We start from the raw sequence: 21,870 nt of genomic DNA on the forward strand, positions 1-21,870 counted from the left end.
CACAATAAACTGATGCAAAGACTTAGATTTACTATCATACCAGTGTGGGAGCTGATGCTAAAAGACTGCTGCTTGTTGCCACTGAAAATGCTGTAGTTGATGCCACTGCTAGATCCATCAGGATAGTGAGCCTGTATCTGAACAACTGCTGTACCTATAAAAAAGTTGAGATTAAAATTTTAAGATTTAAGATTTTCCATCAACTTGGCATGTATTAGAGATTGTAGTGACGCACAGTGTATATCAATACTATAAAGGGTATCAACCAATTTTGCACTTTTTTATTTATCATATCAGACGGCATTGGATATTTAGCCATGCAACTAATTTCCCCAGCTTTTACATTACACTGGCATTATGACTTGAAGCTCATGCATATCCTGGGCATCAAACCCATGACCTTTGTGTTGCTAGCGTCATGCTCTATGGTTTGAGCTAGAGGAATATCAGCTGGATATCACTGATGTACAGCAATTAGACCTTTCTGCAATGGATTCAAAGGCTGCTATCGTACCTTTAGCGGCATTCTCCTGCAGGCTCACATCCCTAGTGTTGCGCGAGAAACGGATGCCCTGGTAACTCTGCTCTCGGATGTATACAACCACCACTCCAAGAGAGGACTGCGATGGGTTACCCTGATCCATGGCCTCCACAATGAGGGTCCGCTGGCTCTGGGTCAGAGCATGGAGCTTCTCAGTGGCCTGGATGTCCCCCGTCAAGGAGTTTATGGCGAAGCCTTTGACAGGATTCGCAAACCGATAAAATACAGATCCATTTGCACCAAAGTCCTTATCTTCAGCTCTCATGGTGGCCAGCACTTTGCGGTTGGAGAGGCTAGTGCTGGAGACATTGATGATGAGTGGGTCTGTGATGAAGAAGGGGGCATTGTCGTTTACATCTAAGATGTGGACGGTCACATCAGCGGAAGTGTTACGGGGATTGGCCGCTGAGGAGTCCATGGCGTAGACTTGGAAGCTGTAGGAAGCCACTTTTTCTCGGTCAAGAGCTGCCGCTGTGATAATGCGACCTGTGTGTTGGTCCACAATAAACATACCTCTGGATTCGTGACTCAGGAAGTAGACCAGCTGGCTGTTGGACCCTTCATCTTTGTCAGAGGCTGAAACCTCCAGAACAAGAGACCCTTCTAAAGCATCCTCTGATACTTCCATAGAGTAGCTGCTGCTGGGAAACACTGGGCTGTTGTCATTCAGGTCCAGCACATTGATGTCCAAAGTGACAGTGCTGGTGAGGGGCGGTATACCCTGATCTTGTGCCTCCACGGTGAGGGTGTACTTTGCTTTGGACTCTCGATCCAAAGGCCTAGAGGTGGACAGCACACCTGATTTTCTGTCCAGGTGGAAATCACCAAAATGATCTCCCTCTAAGAAAAGAAAGATATAAAAATGATGTTGTCATCTGGCCTGTTCAATTTCATCAACACTGTTATTCTGCTATTTCAAATAAAAGCTATTCTATTATCAAATTATTGTTAAAATAAATAAATGATGGCTTCCACAAAAAATATTAAGCAGCAAGTCGAATATTTAAATGATTTCTGAAGACTGGAGTAATGGCTGCGGAATAATTCAGCTTTGCAACTCAACTGTGCACGAGACGGAGCAGAACTCGGAAGATGAAGAATACTTTAGCAAACTAGTCTAGTCAATGATGTTGCCTAGATTGAGTTCTGATGAGGTTGTACCAAGTATTGCTACATATGAGGGAAGGATTAATGAGTATTTGTAGAACTGAAAATGACTTTGGGCATTACAAAACATGTGTGAACAATTACGTAGCTGTTTGTATAAAATATATAATAACATTTAACATATATTATACAAAAACATTAACATTGCTAATGGCATTAATACCAGTGATTTTGTAGTGCACCACCCCACTGTCTCCGGAGTCTTGATCTGTAGCTCTAATTGTGAAGAGCGTCACAGGCTCCTGGTTCTCAGGCACCTCCAGACTGTAGTACGCTCTCCCAAAAGCCGGCCTATTGTCATTCTCATCCAGCACTGTGACGCGCACAGTGGTCTTGGCGAAATTGGGAGGAGAACCACCATCTCTGGCATAAACTGTTTATGAGAAAGAGGTTATAAACTGGCTAAACAAATGTGTGCCCAACCGTGACATGACATTGGCAGAATCAAACACAAAAATGCAATATATGTCATTTAAAGCATATCTGAGAATACAGGTGCTGGTCATATAATTAGAATATCTTCAGAAAGTAGATTTATTTCACTAATTCCATTCAAAAGGGGAAACTTGTATATTATATTCATTCATTACACACAGACTGATATATTTCAAATGTTTTTTTGATGATTATAACTGACAACTAAGGAAAAAACTATTTCAGTATCTCAGAAAATTTGAATATTATTCAAGACCAATACGAAGAAAGGATTTTTAGAAATCTTGGCCAACTGAAAAGTATGAATATGAAAAGTATGAGCATGTAGAGCACTCAATACTTTTGCCTGGCTTCTTTTGCCTGAATTACTGCAGCAGTGTTGCGTGGCATGGAGTCGATCAGTCTGTGGCACTGCTCAGGTGTTATGTCAGGTTGCTCTGATAGTTTGATATTTAGTTGCTAGGCAACGTGGGGGAGAGGACGCTGGCGTTGTCTGTTCGCCACTTCTCCACCAAAAAATCATGTTACTGTACTAGTAAAGTTTTTCTTTTTCTTTTATTATGTTTGTGACTAGTCTAACAGTCAGAGCTACAATTGGGACTGTTGCTGATTGCTGGCAGCCACTGAGAGGACGTTGTTCGCCGTTTGCCATTTTCCACCGCTTCACTGATGTTTATGTTTGAATTGTTGCGGTTGGTTTTGGTTTGAAGGACATCTGATGTTGCTCGCTGCCACTGCTCTCTCTTCTGGGTGTCGGCTGCTCACTGGTGGTATCCCTCAGGCTTGAGCTGCATGGTGGCTGAAGTTTGCACCGGGCCAGCATCATCAGCATCAAGCATGATGTTGTGATGTTCCGCTTCTCCGCTGCACCGCTGTTCCGTCTTGCATTGCGGCCGTGGAAGTGCCCGGAAAACGTTGTCTGCTTCCTGCATGGTGCTGCGGCGATCTCCATCATCTGAATCGTCATGAAGACCCATCATCTGGTCTTCAGCTGTCATGCCTCGACGACGTCATCAGGTCACTGCCGAATTGGGAATGTGGCAACAGAGCCTCTAGCGCTGGGAGAAATGTAAAACATGGATTGGACTACAGTGTGCTTCCGAGCTTACAGAGACTTCCACCATCAGCTCTGTTTCTGTTCACCATCAGCTCTGTTTCTGTTGATTGTTTGTAGTATTCTATATTTTTACTTTTTATTCAATGTTATTTTTTCCCTTTGTTGCACTTTGAGATTCTTCGGAATGAAAAGTGTGTTATAAATAAAATCTATTATTATTATTATTATTATTATTGATAGGGGCCTTCAACTTTTCTGCATTGTTGGGTCTTGCATATCGAATCTTCCTCTTCACAATAGCCCATAGATTTTCTATGGGGTTAAGGTCAGGTGAGTTTGCTGTCCAATTAAGAACAGGGATACCATGGTCCTTAAACCAGGTACTGCTTGCTTTGACACTATGTGCAGATGCCAAGTCCTGGTGGAAAATGAAATCTGCATCTCCATAAAGTTGGTCAGCAGCAGCAAGCATGAAGTGTTCTAAAACTTCCTGGTGTACAGCTGTGTTGACCTTGGACCTCAGAAAACACAGTGGACCAACACCAGCAGATGACATGGCACCCCAAACCATCACTGACTGTAGAAACTTTACATTGGACCTCAAACAACATGGATTGTGTGCCTCTCCTCTCTTCCTCCAGACCCTGGGACCCTGATTTCCAAAGGAAATGCAAAATTTTCATTCATCAAAGAACATAACTTTGGACCACTCAGCAGCAGTCCAGTCCTTTTTGTCTTTTGCCCAGGCGAGATGCTTCAGATGCTGTCTGTTGTTCAAGAGTGGCTTGACACAAGGAATGCGACAGCTGAAACCCATGTCTAACATAGTTCTGTGCTCAGTGGTTCTTGAAGCCATGACTCCAGCTGCAGTCCACTCTTTGTTAATCTCCCATACATTTTTGAATGGGTTTTGTTTCATAATCCTCTCCAGGGTGAGGTTATCCCAATTGCTTGTACACTTTTTTCTAGCACATCTTTTCTTTCCCTTTGCCTCTCAATTAATGTGCTCGGAAACAATGCTCTGTAAATAGCCAGCCTCTTTTGCAATGACCTTTTGTGTCTTGCCCTTCTTGTGCAAGGTTTCAATGATCGTCTTTTGGACAACTGTCAAGTCAGCAGTCTTCCCCATGATTGTGTAGCCTACATAACTAGACTGTGAGACCATTTAAAGGCCTTTGCAGGTGTTTTGAGTTAATTAACTGATTAGAGTGTGGCACAAGGTGTCTTCAATATTGAACCTTTTCACAATATTCTAATTTTCTGAATTTGAGATTTTCCTTAGTTGTCAGTTATAATTATAAAAATTGTTATAAAGTTATTATAAAGTTATAAAAAATTAAAAGAAATAAACATTTGAAATATATCAGTCTGTCAAATTAATATTTGAATGGAATTAGTGAAATAAATAAACTTTAATAATAAATAAATACATTTTTTGATGATATTCTAATTATATGACCAGCACCAGTAAATTCTCAGTTGCAAGCAGTTGGGTTCTGTCTGAAGTACCTGTCACAGCATACACCCCTTGGGCTTCCCTGTCCAAAGCTTTGGAAGTGGTTATGACTCCTGTGACCGGATGAATACTGAAATCATCTCCTACAATGCTTCCGTACATCACAATTCCATTGGTCCCTATGGAAAAAGCATAAAGACATGACATGAGATATATATGAATGTTCCCCCGAATGCAAGTCCAAATGATCACATCTGAGGAAAAAAAAAGTCATCATTCTTAAGAGGCTGCGTTCACTTTGTACAATGGACTTTTCTCACGGAATAAGTAAACTCGGCAGCGCACCCTGTTTTTATTTGTTTGTAGTTAATACCGCTGTCTAAGCAGTTGGTCTCAATCGCCCTCCCCCTAGTCTTTTGATGGCAGATCGCGTGCAAAAGGCGAGCAATCTGGCAGAGTGTCACCTGTTTACCTCGCTAATTGTTCATGGAGAGAAAGTTTATGATCCTTCTGTTTTATTTGCCCCTGAGTAAGTCCAAGAGAATGCAGCACTCCCCTTTCACCACCCCCCGGGCTGGCACCAATTAAAACCACACACTTTTATTTGTGATGGGTTTGGCTGTGGTATCCAGTGTTTTAGGGGAATGTTAGCCGTAAACAAACATTCGTGTCACTTTTAAAGAGGATGGTGTGACCATCAATAATCTCACAAGGTGGAAATTAACTTTTCTCACTCAATGCGTGTTTGCAGACTGTATCGTTTAATATCAATTATATCTGAGTTGTCGTGTGGCAGAGATACAGGGGAATGTAAATACAATTATTATTACTATTAGTTTAACATGTTCATTTAGTGTGAGTAAATAAAGAACATAACATAATACAACATTAATAAATCATACTCCTGAATCATATGTATTTTTGGTAATAAGAGATTTCACTCCCATCAGACTAAATCAAGATTAAAAGTTCTAAAATTCTAATTCCAAATTCATGTTTTTGCGAGTCTGCAGGCAACATACCTTGCCAAACCACATTACACAGAGTCTTATAAATGCAGCTCTCATGGCACGAGATGTGACATAATGGCCAAAGACATTAGTCTCTGTGTACACAGCAGTGTTGTTATTTTTAACTAAAACTATTAAAAATAATATTTGTGTTCATTAAAATAAAGAAACCATAAATAAATAAAGGTAATAAAAAATAAAAAGGTAAAATAAATAAATGATGGCTAACTGAAAAAAAAAAAAAAAAAAAAAAAAAAAAATATATATATATATATATATATATATATATATATATATATATATATATATATATATATTTTTTTTTTTTCAGTTTGCCATCATTTATTTATTTTACCTTTTTATTTACCTTTGACTAATTGTAATATATGAATAACTCAAATTAAATATTAAAATATTAATACATATTTAATTTAATGTAATTTTTTTTAATGTAAAAACATAATTAAAATAAGAAATATTTACAATTAAATTAATTATATTCATTAAAATAAATACAATATTTATTTAATAAATATAACAGATAATATATAATAATAATAATATTATAAATACACCACCAGTGGCATGTTTATAATATATAGGAGTATAATTTACCTTGGTCCATATCAGAAGCTGAAACCACCAGCACAGTGGTTCCTGCAGGCTGATTCTCTGCAATAAAAGCTTCATATTCGCTTTCCTCAAAGTACGGTGCCTCATCGTTCACGTCAATCACCTGGATTGACAGTAACTGGGAGCTGCTCTGCTGCTGTAAACCGTGGTCTTCTGCCACTACGGTCAAGTTGTAGAGGTCTTGCTCTTCACGGTCAATTGGTCTAAGAATAGACAAAGACCCTAAAGAGGAAATAAGCATGAAAAGGGTTAGGCTACCATATGATGAATGTAATAAGCTTTGTGTCTGGTATTTCTTGAGAGTGATCGCCTGCTGAACTGCATTTAAACAATTACACAGTAATGAAGCCATGATGTAAATTGTTTAAAACAAAACCACTCGCACTTAAGCAAAGCCTCATTCACACGCTCGCACGGCGAATGATTTCCATGTTGTAGCACACTTTGATCTTGCAAAAGCAACATAACAGCATGAAGAGCTGACGCCTTTCTGCTGTGTTAAAAATTACTGAAAGTCATGCGACGTATTTAAATAATACTTTTTTTCCCATGCAGAGCCCTCCCTACCTGAACACTCGCTGGGCCACTGTAACAGCTCAACTATCTGGCACACACACACACACAATATCTCTGAGTTTTTCCACAGAAACACAAAGAGCGCATAAACAAGCACTCTAGACACGCAACGCCCCTGCCTGTCGTGCCCTGCTCAAATTTGGGGGTGCCAGCGCCCCTATCGTTAGCCTACCACAAGCGAGCGGTGCTCCTATTGATCCAATCTCAATTTCATGCTTTTAAAGAACCAGACACAATGATTCAAAGCAGGCTGTACAGGCATGATGGGAACTGGGACACTAGAGGGTGTTTTCGTTCTGTCTTGACTTATTTTTCCCTCTCTTCTATCTCCATAACGCTGAGCTAACATGCCTCTGAGGCTTTAATCTGGTTAGAATTACCAGCTCGAATATTTTCAGACAATTTGACTCCTCAACAGTTGTGTTCTGATAACGTAGGAGAAACCAAGAGGAAGAATGAAGATGTTTTGATTTTCTATTCGCATGTTAATAGCTGAAGGGATTAATAATGAGCTTCCAAAGTAAGAGAAAGAGTTTGCACAGAGGGGGTTGTCTTTAACAAAGCAGACAAATGTCATTTTAAAGAGAGAGTTCTGCCAAAAATGAACATCCTATCATAATTTACTTAACCTTGTGTCCAACAAAACATGTATGGTCTTCTTGCTTTCATGGATTACAAAAGTTTGATGCAAAGCTGAGGTAGATCTTTGCTATACAAAGAAAGTGAATGCTGACAAAAAGGTCAAAAAGAACCACAAAAGTATCATAAAGTTTGTCTATATGACAGTGCAATAAGTGTTCTGAAGCCATATGATAGTTTTGAGGAAAAGAACAACAGTTTTTTCAGTTGCTTTTCACAAAAAAATATCTGCTGCAGCTCTCAAATATCATTCACCTGTCTTGACTTCAGTTTTGACTTCAATGATGCCTTTCCAATTGATTCTCATATCTGATGATCTCAAAACTCCCCAAATTTGACAATGCACCAAAAAAAGTATATTATATATATATATATATAAATAAATATATATATATATATATATATATATATATATATATATATATATATATATATATATATATATATATATATATATATATATATATATATAAATATATATATATATATATATATATATATATATATATATATATATATATATATATATATATATATATATATATATATATATATATATAAAAAAGAAGAGAATAATGACATATGACTTCAATTTTTTCAAAATACTAGTACTATGGACCAATTTTATGGTGACCATTTTATGGCTTTTTGGCGTTTCTGCAGCTTGAGAGTCTCTGGTGATCATTTACCATACTTTCACTGCTGGAAAAGAGATGCTTAAACTCACTTTAAGCTTATTTTGACAGCTTAAAGGGATAGTTCTCCTAAAAAATAAAATTAGCCCATGATTTACTCACCCTTAAGCCTCTGACTGTATTCACCTGAAGAAGAAAGTCATATACACATAGGAATGTGTATATGACTTTCTTCTTCAGGTGAATACAGTCAGAGTTATAGAGTTATATTAAAGTTATATTAAAAAGAGTTATATTAAAAAAACAAAAACATCCTTGCTTTTCCAAGCTTAATAATGGCAGTGAATGCGGTTTGAGATTTTAAAGGTGTCATGAACTGGCTTTTTAACATTTTTTGAACTATCTCTTTAATATTTATAATCTAATCAATTATGTAGTCTGTTATTGCAATGAACTGTACAACAGGTTCAAGCACTGTGAGCACATACTTGATCTAGTTCCATATTTTAATACATTCAGGATCCTTAATATTGAATGTGGAGTCCACAACAAAGCATTAATATAAAAACAAATCTGAGCTATCTGTAAGTGTTAAAACATGCTGTAAATAGCTACCAGCTGAGTGGCGTGTACTGTCTTACACTCCTGCTTTATGTCATGATGCATTAATGCAAAAACACACAAACAGATGAGAGAAAATGTTCAGAACTCACAGCACAGGGTAGCATTTCTCAGTGGATGAGATGTTGAGCTAGCGGTTTTTAGGATTAAGAGAACTAAAGGGCATTTAGGGGATTCTGACTTGCTAGTCAAAATGCGAGTCAAGCAGAAATGCAGAATCAACATGAAGGTGCATTTTGCATGCGAATCAATTTTGCAGAGAAAATCATGATGGTCTGGAACAATCTGAGGGTGAGGAAATGATGACAGAAAACTAATCTCTTACTATCCTGTCACACATCAGTTTAATCACTGCTGCGTTTCCTAATGTTACTGCTAGGCTGAGTAATTGGCCATAGCATTTGAAAATCACTCAAAATAAAATCAAATAACAAAGTTTCAAAAGATAAACATAAACAATATGCACAATTATGGTTGTATTACAGCTGTGCTAACTATTCTTATCACTTTTCATACACATCACGTAATCTTTATAGTGTTTAGCATTGTTATATACATAAGAATGAGTTCAAATGTGTTCAATATATGTAAATATACACTACGTTCAAAATGTTGGGGTCTGTAAAAAAAATTATACTTTTATTCAGCAAGGACTCATTCAATTAAGTTGATCAAAAGGGACAGTAAAGACATTAATAATGATACAAAATATTTAATAAATGCTGTTCTTTTGAACTTTCTATTCATCAAAGAGTTCTGAAAAAACTAATATTAAGCAGCACAACTGTTTTCAACATTGATAAAAATAAGAATACGTTTTTTCTTGAGTAGCAAATCATCATATTAGAATGATTTCTGAAGTATCATGTGACACTGAATGCTGGAGTAATAATGCTGAAAATCAATAATTTATATTTTAATATTTTAAATTTTATATTTATATCCATTTTATATCTTATTTTAAAATAGAAAAAAAATATTTAAAACTAATATTATTTTCGCAGAGTTGGTAAGCATAAGAAACACTGAAATCAAAGCGAATACAAACTTTGAATGGTAATGTATGTTTTGCCAAATAGCTTCATAAGGGCTGCAGTGAAAAAAATAAAATAAAAATAAATAAACACAAATAATCTTCAAATTCATGTAAGGGGTATGAAAAGAGCAATATATCATGAACATTGCGGTTACATCTTTCATTCTCAGAGTTACTGATAGGTTTACCTGTATCTGGGTTAAGACTGAACTTTCCTCCGTTGTTGCCGCTCTGGATACGGTATGTCACTCGTCCGTTCTCTCCCAGGTCTGCATCTACAGCCATGACATAGACCACGACAAAGCCCACAGGCTGGTCCTCCATCACACTCACCACAGACGGTGAGATGAACACAGGGTCATTATCATTCACATCAGTGACAAATATGCGGGCTGTGACTGTTCCACGGCGCCGCTGACTGACATCAAGGGCCGAATCAGTCGCCTGAACCACCAAAAGTAGCGAAGAGGTCCTCTCATGATCCAGCATCATTCCCAGAGTGAGAACTCCTTTAGTTGGATCCAGGAACAGGAGATCTGGAACGTTTGGCCACTGTTGAAGGATGGAATAGCGTACTTCACTGTTGGGTCCACTTCCGTCTTTATCAATGGCCTGGAAGGTGTAGATAGTCGACCCAGGATCTGTGCTCTCAGGGACGACTATGATGACGGGGTCTTCGGGAAACTCAGGAGCATGATCGTTGCTGTCCTGGACATCAATTACCAATGTTACAAAGTGACTTTTAGGGAGGGACATGGAGAAGTCATCCACCTCAACCTGAAGAGTGTATCGAGGAGCTTTTTCAAAGTCAAGCTCACGGGCCAGGTATACGTCACCCGTCTGGCGGTCTACCACAAATGTGCCATCACAGTCTGTGCCTCCCACCACGGTATACGTGACCTGGCCTGCTTCAGGAAGGGTCTGAGAATCAGGTGAACGTACAGACCCCACGATAGAGCCAGGTTTAGCTCCCTCCACAGAATTCAACTTTAATGGTTGGGGGTTAGTGCTGGCCGATCCTTTACTTGAGCTCAGAACCTGTAAAACAAAGAAATGTATGTCTTTGTGATGAATGCAAAGCATTGCTAAATGTTCGACATGTTCATTTGACAGCAGAGACGGAATTTATTGGATAAAACTAGATTCAACTATTTAACGCAAAAAAACCTCTTTAGCTTATTTGTCTGTTTTGCATCATGTTAGTCCCATGTGGCTGTGGTAAGTTAATAACAACAACAACAAAACTATTTGTGTAGATATTTAACCATATGTATATTTTTGTACTATAACATTTTCTCTATAAAACCAATAAAAATTTGCCTGACAAGCCAGACCCACATCAAGATGTTGGGTCTGGGAACACATCATTGACAGGGCTCAATCCAAGCAATATCATCCAACGGCGGCCACAAATGGGGCGTTATCGTGCTGGTGGGGTTTCTGTTTTCGCAGACTGGAACGCCCCCTTCTTCTTCTTCAACTCTTCTGCTGAACTGCTAGCTGTCAACATCCGGATTAACATGTTCAACATTCGCCGCTAATTAGCTTTTCTCAAACAGAAGCTTCATAAGATCTAGCATCTTGCAACATGACTTTGTGTAAACATACATGTCACTTTCTAAAGTCAAGTGGCATGTTATCTGTACGCATTTTGAGCTATCCGGGTGTATGTCTACTCCGAAACTAACCATTATGTGTGTGTGTGTGTGTTTCTGCGTGTATGTCTACGCTGAAATGAAACATTATATGTGAGTGTGTCCCCACAATGTAAATGGTTTCATAAACGTACTAAATGCTATGAAAATTTAAAAATGCACAATGTTTCTTGTGATGGGTAGGTTTAGGGATCAGGGTTGGGTGTAGGCAATCGTTATTTTGGCCAAATTAAATGTTTAGAATCGGTTGCAGGGCATTTCTGTTGAACTGGTTGGGGGGGGGGGGGGGGGTATATGACATCACACATATGACATCATACCCAGGTGCCTTGAGAAACTCATCGCGATTGGTCGATGAGACGGGAAAGCCCAAGCCACAGCTAGACTCTTCTCAATCAAAGGGGCGGGATAAACGGTTGTCTTTCAGATTCCCTCTGCAAGCAATAGGATAGCGCTACAACCAACCAGAGCAACGTGAAGCGGAGCTAGTTGATAGATTAAACTTTTGCCGTATTACCGTAGCTTCTTTGTTTACAAGGAGCACACGGAACTGCCGCAACACTGCAGTCATTATTTTAAGCCCACCCACCATTCTATACACGATGTGATAGGCCTGAGTGTTTTTTTTAGCTCCCACGTCTATGTAGAGTTGCTAGACGACACTAGGTACAAATTAATTTTGCTGCCGCTAGGGTGCGTCTAGATTTCTAGGCTAAATAAAAATATCATTAAAATAAATTAACAAAATAAATTAATAAAAATCAATTTTATTTCAGCTAGTTTACAGGGCAACATTTATAATTTTCATTTAGTTTAAGTACTAAAATAAATATAAACTATATATGCACATCTTTGAAAAAATAGCAAAATGACAAAAACACAACACAATTACTAACTTGATAACTAAAATTCAAAACCAGAAAATATGAAAGTAAAATTTAATTCAAAATATTAACAACAGTACATCAGATATTAAAACAGAACTGGATATAAAGTTACACAAAGTGAACACAGTACCAACACTGTTTAAAGTAAATATATACAGATTTTTTTATTATTATCTTACCTAAACCACATATGACTGATACTATGCAAAACTGACAAATCAGCCAAATACGAATGAACATTAAAAAAATATATATATATTATTTTTGATTACTATAGATCTAACATCAGTTTTTTTGTTTTATTTTTTTAATTTAGTTTTGATTAATTTTAACTACACCGGGCGGAACCCTAGGTGTCCAGCCAGTTGACTACAAATATTGCATATTGCTGCCCACATATTTCAGCCCACATTGTCTTCTCTTTCTCCAGAGAATGAACAATCTTTTTTTTGGGGTGTTGGGAGGAGGAGTTACAAGCTCAAACAACAAACCTGCTAGCATTAATCAGAGTTAATTTGATGGGTCTATGACTGCCAGGAAAAATAATACTGGATTCAAGTAAACATAATCAAAATAGGAAACTGTTAGAACATCCAAAATTTGCAAATATTCTTCGTAAAAAAATACAGAATCCTCATAGATGACTCAGAAACACTTCAAAGCAAAAGAACCTCACTTCCTAATATGGAAGCCTGCACAGTTTCTTTTCACAGATGAGACATTGTTTTGATAGTTACTAGAGACTGTGTATGTGCACAGAAAGAAAAAGACAGATATAGAAAAATGGAAACAAACATTTAGATAAGGAAAAACATACAAAAGCAGAACATGCAAGCTACTAATCTTTAGAAGCTATGCGTTAGAACTTAAACAAGTTTGAGAATAAAAGTATGCACTGCCCTACAGGTAATCATGAATACCTATTCATTGTTTTACTATGAGTAAATCATCATTACGCAGCAGTGTGATTAGTATATTGGCAATAACGGGATTCTTGAGGCCAAGTCTTCTAATGAAACATAATAGGACAGAGGAGTAATTAACCCCACATTAAGCGCTAAATGACATGTCAAAGCATGTTCCAACAAAATATCTACTTTTTTTCCCCCCGCACAGCTGCTTTTAAATCAAACTGTTGATTTCTAGAAGTATCAAAGCCTTGTCAGAGCGCTTTTTATTCTAATTAGATATCAATAATAAACTTAATTATTTGTCTTGGCACATAAAACAATATTAAATGATTATTACATAGCATAAATATGTTTTCCAGGCATTCACATTTTGGAAATTACTACCGTTGTTGTCCGTTGTGTCTGTTTCCACTCTGTTGACTAGTTGGAGAAATATTAATTTGATCGCTGGGGTATTTCACAAGGAGCTTTTCTGTTCTTCAAAGGGCTACTGAACTGTATTACGAGACTTTGACACAGCATAGCGGAAAGCACAGCTGGCACTTGTATCGGTGCAGCTGGGACACGGTCACTCCTACTCTGAATGTTTTACACCGTAATATCACGCTTAAAATGTTGCAGACAACAACGGCTAGGGGGATGGGGGAAAAAAGCCAAGGCTGAGACATTCATCTTTGAGCACATAAAATTAGCCAGCTGAGAGTATTTTTCCCGGCATTGCTTGGGGAAGGTTATAAGTCTTGGACTAGGAGAGATGAGTTAGCTATGGAAATTTGCAAGGCAAGAATGTAAGCCTTGATTAGGCCAACTAGATCATTCCATATTTCCTTCACATGCTGTTTAACACGAGAGCGGATGTAAACGGATCCACTCCTGTAGAGAATAATTTGCACGTTCAGATTTTCATGTAACGGTATTAAATAAATCATTTATGCATGTTATGAAAAGGTGACGAGTAGATCCATGTCTAGGAAGGTGTTATTTTTAACTTACGACGAAGCCAATCTCTGATATGACCAAAGGCCCTTGTGCTAACTTCCATTTTTGAAGGTTTATACACTGTAAAAAAATTTTTTTTTTGTTTTTTTGATTTTTGTTGGTTTAACTTTAAAAAGTAAGTGACCTGGTTGCCTTAAAATTTGTAGTTTATTGAAATTAAAAATTTGAGTTGATACAATGAAGGAAATTTGTTTATCTGAACCACATAAAAAATTTGATAAATCATGAAAAAAGCACTATTTAGCATGTTTCACATCAGAAATAAAACACACACAATTACCCAATATGCTTTCAAAATCTTTTAATAATATCTGAATAAAGGTTGTTGAATCTCAAAAAAAAATCCATTTATTAACTCAAAATTTTAATTTCAATGAACTCAAAATTTTAAGGCAACCAGGTAACTTTTTTTCTAAATAATTTTTACAGTGTAGCCATAATTGATCAAGGCACAATATACACAATATACAATATACGAGGTCCCGGGTCGAGTTGACACGTGACATCCTGATGTGACGTATAACGGCGAGCGATCTCAGCTTTCAGCGCGGATAGTAAGGAGAACCGTGGTCTCGACTTGTGTCCAGTTTGCACACATTTCTGCTTGTTTAATTTTAGTTTCTTTTGTATACGAACACTCTCTGCGTTTAAAACACCGACTAGCTCTTCTGGCACTGCAGGGTTGTATTATTGAAAAAACAAGCTCTAGGAGTCGCACGATAACTACGTACACGTTGCGGCATTAGTTTTGGCTTTTGTTCACACAGCGCTCGTCCCGGGTCGAATCCCGCAATGTTACTAGGTCCCCGGCCCGAGTTCAATTCGGTAATCAATTCCGGGACGTGGTTGCTTTCACACAGAAGGCGACCTGGCAATGTTCCGGGAATATTGCGGGTCCGACGTGCAGTGTGAAAGTGGCGTTAGTGTAGCTTAACCTATCCACTGTTTCATATGTCCCATCTAATTCCTGGAGGGAGACTGACCTGTATTTTCAAAGTTATGGTGGAGCTCTGAGGGGGTGAACCTCGGTCCGAGGCGAGGATGACGAAACTGTACTCAGACCGCTCGGAATGACTCAAAGGGGAAGACGACCGCAGCTCTCCGGTGTTTGGGTTCAGAGTGAAACGTTCAGCTCTGGGACCTATGGCAAAGACAGGATGGCACATTACAAGTTGCATCACTGCATGTCCTAACCAGATAAAGAATGATGGAATAGACCATTTTTCTACTGTACAAAGGCTGCATATGACTTCTGTGTTGTTACTTGTTAGAGACCCCATCTGGATTTGATGAATACAGAATGAAATAGTTATGTGTCAAATTCAGTAAATGTGCTACAAAACATATTTAATGATCTCACACATCAACACATTACCTTTTACACTTCACGTCACGCTGCCTGAACTGTGATGAATAGCAGAATATTATCGCATGGGTCAGGTATGATGTATTTTTAGAACCAGCATACTTTTTTAGTATCAGTATACAGTGCAATATTAACTAAACTTTCATTTTATTAATTAAATCAGCTGCAACTGCATTAATAATTTTGTCACAATGGGTAGTTCCACCCACCGTGGAATCACATTGGTCTGAAATGTTCCTCCACATCACATTGACCATTAAATATCCCTTGATTAGCTGGGACTGTCACATTGCAAAGCAGTTTCATGTTCAGTATTCAAGACAAACTGCTTATCGCTGTAAACTTTGCATCTGGTTACAAGATGGTTTTGATTAATTGATTATCTTATCATATCACTTATTGTTCTTACCAGACATAGAATAGAAAATAGTTCCATTTTCTCCTTCATCAGGATCTTTTGCATGAATGGTTCCCAGTAGAAATCCAGATGGTTGACCTTCTAGGGCCTGTACAGAGATTTCAGTTAACTTTTTAAATCAATACAGCTCACTACTACATAAGAAATCAGAGTAGAAATCTTAGAATATACAGCACACTACTATTCAAAACAGTTTTTTTTTCTTCTTATGTTCACCCAGGCTGAATTTAGTAGAATGAAAATACAATAAAACAGTATAATTGTGAAATATTACCACAATTTATATTAATATCTTTCGATTTTATTGTACTTTAAAATGTCATTTAGTGGGGGTGTAACGATATATCGTTAAACGGTATATCACGATATAAGAACATGTGACGATATGTTCCGTAGATGGAAACGATATGATTTACAAATGTACCACAAATGTAAACTCTGTCATCATGCATCCACCATCATGTCAAGTCCATTCCTCTCAAACTTAAAAGATTCAGAAATGTCATAAAGCCATCGTAAAAAAAATCGGGTGGTCTATTCCAAATCCAAGTCTTCTGAAGAGATACAATGGCTTTCTATGATTAATGTATTTAATAGAACGCGCACACTGTAGTAAACACAGATGTTCAAATGATTGCATGACGCGTGAAAACATGAGAGTGAGTAAATGCAGAATTAAATTTCTTGGATTAGCTAAGCATTTACAGTTTGAGAGCGGTCATTTTGACATGCTTTCTTGCGATTAGAACTGTGATTGATTGCATTGATAATCTGAAGTGCAGGTGTGGCTGGAATGGCGCTCCTTAAAGTTAAAGCGCAAACATCATTTAAATCAGTGTGAGAATATAATGTATAATAATGCAAAGGGGGAATATTTATGCGTCCTGATAATAATACACTAATGATAATATAATTTTAATAATATAAAAAAGTAAAAAAAAAACAAAAAAAACAACACCATTTTGTTTAAAATATCGTGATACATATTGTATCGTGAGTTCAGCATCACGATTTATATCGAATCGTGACACAAGTGTATCGTTACATTTGTACCATCTTTACTGTTACTTTTAATCAATTTAATGCATCCTCACTGAATAAAGGTTATCATTTGTTTTTTTTTACTGACCCCAAACTTTTATTTTCCTAGTTTCAAGAAATCTCATCAGCTTAACGAGATCTAAAATATCTCACAAAATCTAATAGTTAAAGTTGTACTGCTATTAGTCCATGTTTATTAGCTTTGAGGCATCTACATCCTAGTGAACTTGACACAATGAACCTGTAGAAGAACATGCTGAATACATTTATTTTTCTCTTCTAGAAGAGGTAGCTTTGAGGAAGCTAATATTGGCTCTCATACCTGCAGCAAGAGCTCTCTTCCTGTCTGAGCATGGCTGAAGGAGGGCGCATTATCATTTTCATCCAGAACCGTGATGAAAGCAGTGCCTGTAGCGCTGCGTGCAGGCGTCCCACCATCCTGAGCCAAGACAATGAGCTGGTAGCTGGACTGAAGTTCACGGTCCAGGGAAAGTTTTGTGCTTATTTCACCTTTAAAAGAGCAGGACAGATGGAAAAACACAGAAAAAAGGTGAGAAACTATTTCACTGCAGAAGAACATGTCAGTGACAGAAGGCACAGATGGCACATTCTGACATCACCAAGAGGAACCCCCACAGTTAGCATGCTGCCAGAAGTCTGGAGCTGTGTGATGTCCAGTATGCTCAACAGTTTTACATGAAGGATGGGTCAGAATAGTCATTTAGCCATTCAACAACTGACCACTGAATTACTGCTGGTGGCTAGTTTATATAAATCTTCTAGTGTTTAAAGGTGTCATGAACTGGCTTTTTTATTTTTTATACTGTTGTCTGAGGTCAACTAATGACGTTCCTGTGGTTTTTGCATCCCAAAACATCATAACTAATAAGTAATACACTATTTTCTACACTGGTTTTGAGGCTCTCTCCTGAACGCTGGGTTTTGATGGGCGCGACGCACTGGAGACTTGGAAGTAAACGCCCACGGCTAGGATCGGATAAGGTTTGCATATTTAATGAGTCCTTTTGGAAAGCTGCTAGCTTTGGAAAGCTACGTAACTTTTAAGAAATGCTATTGGACATGACTTTAAACCAGATAATGGACATGACAACTCACCATCAAAATACTAATTTGGAAAATATGTAGTTTTAAACATCCTTACTCTATATAGACAAACATAATACCACAAAGCAATATAGAACTTGTGTAGGTGTTAAGTTGACCTTGTCACTCAAAGCCGTTTTGGTCTGTTGGACTGCCTGCCGTATTTGATTCTCACCTGTGTGGGAGTTGATCTGGAAGTGGCGATCCAGATGGAGCAGGCGGTAGCTCAGCCGACCGTTGAGACCAGCATCTCGATCGTTGGCAGACACCCGGCCGAAACCAGTGCCTGCTGGCAGGTTCTCGCGCACTGCCAGGAATGCTCTCTCTTGGGTAAATCGTGGGGTGTTGTCATTTTCATCCATCACTGACACACGCACTGTGGCACTACCGGTTTTCTTCAGCTGTCCATTGCCCGATGTGGCCAGTACAGTGAGCAGGTACATCTCCTTGGCTTCTCTGTCCAAGGCACTTTTCACAAACAGCCAGCCACTGTCCGACACGATGCCAAACCCTGCTGCATCACCGTCTGGGTGCAGGTGGTAGGCTAATGGGGTGGAAGACGTAGACGATTGTCCAGCGGTGATGCCGCCATCTCGGTTTATTGCTCGAACCTGCAGGAAGCGTGTGTTGAGAGGTGTGCTTTCCTTCAGCTCTACTCGGTACGTGAGGCTATCAAACATGGGACCTTGGCCGTTCTCAGCTTGTACGTGGATGACCAGGGTGAAGGTAGAACTTAGCTGAGGAGCTCCACTGTCTTTGGCAATCACCTGCAGATCATAGCGGGGCACGCTCTCGTACGACAAACCACCAATCAGGCGAATGTGCCCGCTGTTGCGATCAATGCTGAAGGTTCTCTGTGCACCGCCGCTGAAAAGATCAAAACTCAGAAGACCGTTGTGTCCAGAATCACGGTCTTCTGCTTGGACCTTGTACACCACTGTACCCATCCGTGTGTCTTCAGGTAGAATCAATGACTCGGAGGATGAGGGCAAGAAGATGGGCGCATTGTCATTGACATCGGACACTGTAATTCGTACCCTAGTCTGGCCAAAGGCAGGGGGGTTACCGCAGTGTGCCTGGACTTCCAGATTCAAGCTGGGTTGGGCCTCGTGATCCAGAGGCAAGCTTGTTCTCAAGGCTCCGGTCTCTGAATCCACAGTGAAGTAGCCCATTGGGTCACCAGAGCTAATAGTGTAGGAGATATCCTTCGAAAAACCTGAGAACCAAGAGGCAGATGGCCAGAGATGCATCAGTTTACAGCGTAGCAAGAAAACAAAGAAGAAGAGCTATTTTTCAACACGAGACCAGAATATAGTGCCTCAAATATCCAAAGCAAATTGTTAAAAAACCAAGTGGTGAAACAGAATCAATGATTAATGTTTATTGTAAATGAGGTGTATACAGTGGTTCCATGCCTATTTGCAAAAGTGGTGCACCATTGAGAAAAATGCCAGAAGAAATCTGGTCAGGGAAACAGGGATTTTTGTGACCAAAGGGGGACTGAAAAACCTCTGAGATTAGCTCACCCACCGTTCTTAGTGCTTGCCCTCACAACGCCAACTTGTGTTCCACGCAGGGCATCCTCAGAGACCAAGAAAAAGTACTGAGCTTGTTCAAACACAGGGGGTGCAACCAGTCCTGCCACTATGCTGATGTTGACCCTGGCATTGATTGGAGCGGTAAGGCCCCCACCATCTTGGGCTGAGACCACCATCGTAATGACGGAGTTTGCCTTTCCATGTAGAGCGCGGGACAGTGAAATCACTCCTGGGAAATGTACAACCAAAATAAAGGGTTCAATTAAGTAGAAATAAATCTGAATACATCAAGGAATACTGAATACCCTGAAACCCATACCGTTCAAAACTCTGGGGTCAGTAAGATTTTTAAAGAATACTTTAATTCTGCAAGAACACAAGTGACACAATATTTCAAATATATTCCGTTCTTTTGAACTTTTTAATAATCAAAGAATCCTGAAAAAATAATATAATGGTTTCTATAAAAATATTAAGCAGCACAACTGTTGATAATAATATGTTTAAATTGCAATAATATTTGACAATAATACTGTTTTTATTATTGATCAAATAAATGCAGTCTGGTTAAGGATAAGAGACCTCTGAAACACAATAAATAAATAAATTACTGGCCCCAAACTTTATATATTTATGGTTTTAAAATCTTAATCGTTGAACTTGTGTTGTGAACTAATAAGGGTAGATCTAATCTTCTCACCAGTATCTTTGTTGAGAGTGAAGAAAGGTGAGCTCCCTCCAGGCACTGTACGGTACATGACTCTGCCGTTCTCCCCAGCATCTGGGTCATGTGCAGTCACCTTCAGGACGGAGGTCCCTGGGGTGCTCTGTGTACTCAGGCTCACTGCATAGCTCAGAGGGTAGAACGCTGGTCGATTGTCATTTATGTCTATCAGGTCCACCCGGACATATGCCTCTGAACTAAGTCCACCCTAGAATAATACGGTCATTAAAGTTCTGTATAAAAAATATACAACAAAATCTAACTAGGTATTAGTAAAACCTACTAATGGAGGCTGACTACATATTAGGCTTAAAAACATTCCTTAGAATATCAGAACTACACAAAAAAAAAAAAATTCACGTTTGCGGAAACCGCTGAAACATTTCAAAGACTACTTCTGGGGAGGAAAAAGATTGATTACATTCCCTGTTGAGAACTGCAATCTGCTGAGGGGACAGTGTACACATGGGCTACGCTTCTTGTCGCTAAACATCTTGCTTGCCTGGCATCCCATATGGAGCAAATGGCATGTCAGGAAAAAGCCCCAAGTTATTAAATATTACAAGCTGGTGCTCTTTAGGGCCCAGCTGCCTCGGAGTGCTTTAATGTGTCTGCTGAAATTTCCTTTAAAGTATTTAAGTATGCTTTAAAGTATTATTTAGGCACGGGATGCTAAACCGCTACTGAATAATTACTATACAGGCTATTTTTTCCCCTTGCTTCCAAAACGGACATAATTTGCTGCACCTCTAAAAACAATCCAGTCACAGTTGATGTCACAATTGTATTGTTGAGGGATGTGGTTGCTGAGACACTCACCCCATCCACAGCTGTAACGGTGAAGTCGTAGTTGGCTGGACCCTGGTCACGATCCAGGCTGGTGGTAGTACAGATCTGTCCATTGTGCTTGCCAACGATGAACTGAGACGGGGTCACAGAGCCTGGACCAGAGCCCAGAGAGTAGGAGATGGAGCCAAAAGACCCACCATCCGCATCAGTAGCTGTAACCTGGAAAAGAAGAGAACACATTAGATTAAAGTTGAGCCAAATGTTACAAAAAAGCTTCAGCGGAGAAGCCAGACACTTTTAGTGTTTAGGACCATGGTTCAATGGGTCAGATGCCCTGTCTTTGTTTATAAACCAGGGATTGTTTCGACACTCAGTAGGAATAATTATATAAGGGCCGATATCAATATTTTTTGTAGTATTTTAAGCCTTTTGATGTTATCCTATGTAGGCATTTGCTCTGAAATCGTTTAAAAGGGTGATACATTGTATGAATATTTTTTTTAACAAACTGTTGCCAATCAAATTAAAAATGTAAAAAGTGTCAAATCTACTACCAAAAATATACCATTTGAATGATAATAGTTTGAAAATAAACTTAAATATTTTCCTACAAATGTTACATTTTGTAAACA

General features: G+C 38.6%; 1 protein-coding gene across 2 annotated transcripts in view; it reads right to left on the bottom strand.

The window, feature by feature from the left end:
* dchs1a (dachsous cadherin-related 1a) overlaps positions 1-21,870 on the bottom strand; it is a 130,211-nt gene that overhangs the window by 8,466 nt on the left and 99,875 nt on the right. For both annotated transcript variants that reach the window (XM_067450444.1, XM_067450443.1), the window contains exons 3-15: positions 21,269-21,457; positions 20,426-20,657; positions 19,718-19,954; positions 18,363-19,403; positions 17,406-17,593; positions 16,034-16,130; positions 15,242-15,399; positions 9,995-10,844; positions 6,282-6,521; positions 4,710-4,835; positions 1,872-2,081; positions 515-1,381; positions 41-154 (exon numbers count right to left, since the gene is read on the bottom strand). In XM_067450444.1, the coding sequence (XP_067306545.1) occupies positions 41-154; positions 515-1,381; positions 1,872-2,081; positions 4,710-4,835; positions 6,282-6,521; positions 9,995-10,844; positions 15,242-15,399; positions 16,034-16,130; positions 17,406-17,593; positions 18,363-19,403; positions 19,718-19,954; positions 20,426-20,657; positions 21,269-21,457 (4,549 nt within the window). The remainder of the gene's footprint in view (positions 1-40; positions 155-514; positions 1,382-1,871; positions 2,082-4,709; positions 4,836-6,281; positions 6,522-9,994; positions 10,845-15,241; positions 15,400-16,033; positions 16,131-17,405; positions 17,594-18,362; positions 19,404-19,717; positions 19,955-20,425; positions 20,658-21,268; positions 21,458-21,870) is intronic.

Source organism: Pseudorasbora parva, chromosome 8 (genome assembly GCF_024679245.1).
Source record: "Pseudorasbora parva isolate DD20220531a chromosome 8, ASM2467924v1, whole genome shotgun sequence".
Taxonomy (NCBI): domain Eukaryota; kingdom Metazoa; phylum Chordata; class Actinopteri; order Cypriniformes; family Gobionidae; genus Pseudorasbora; species Pseudorasbora parva.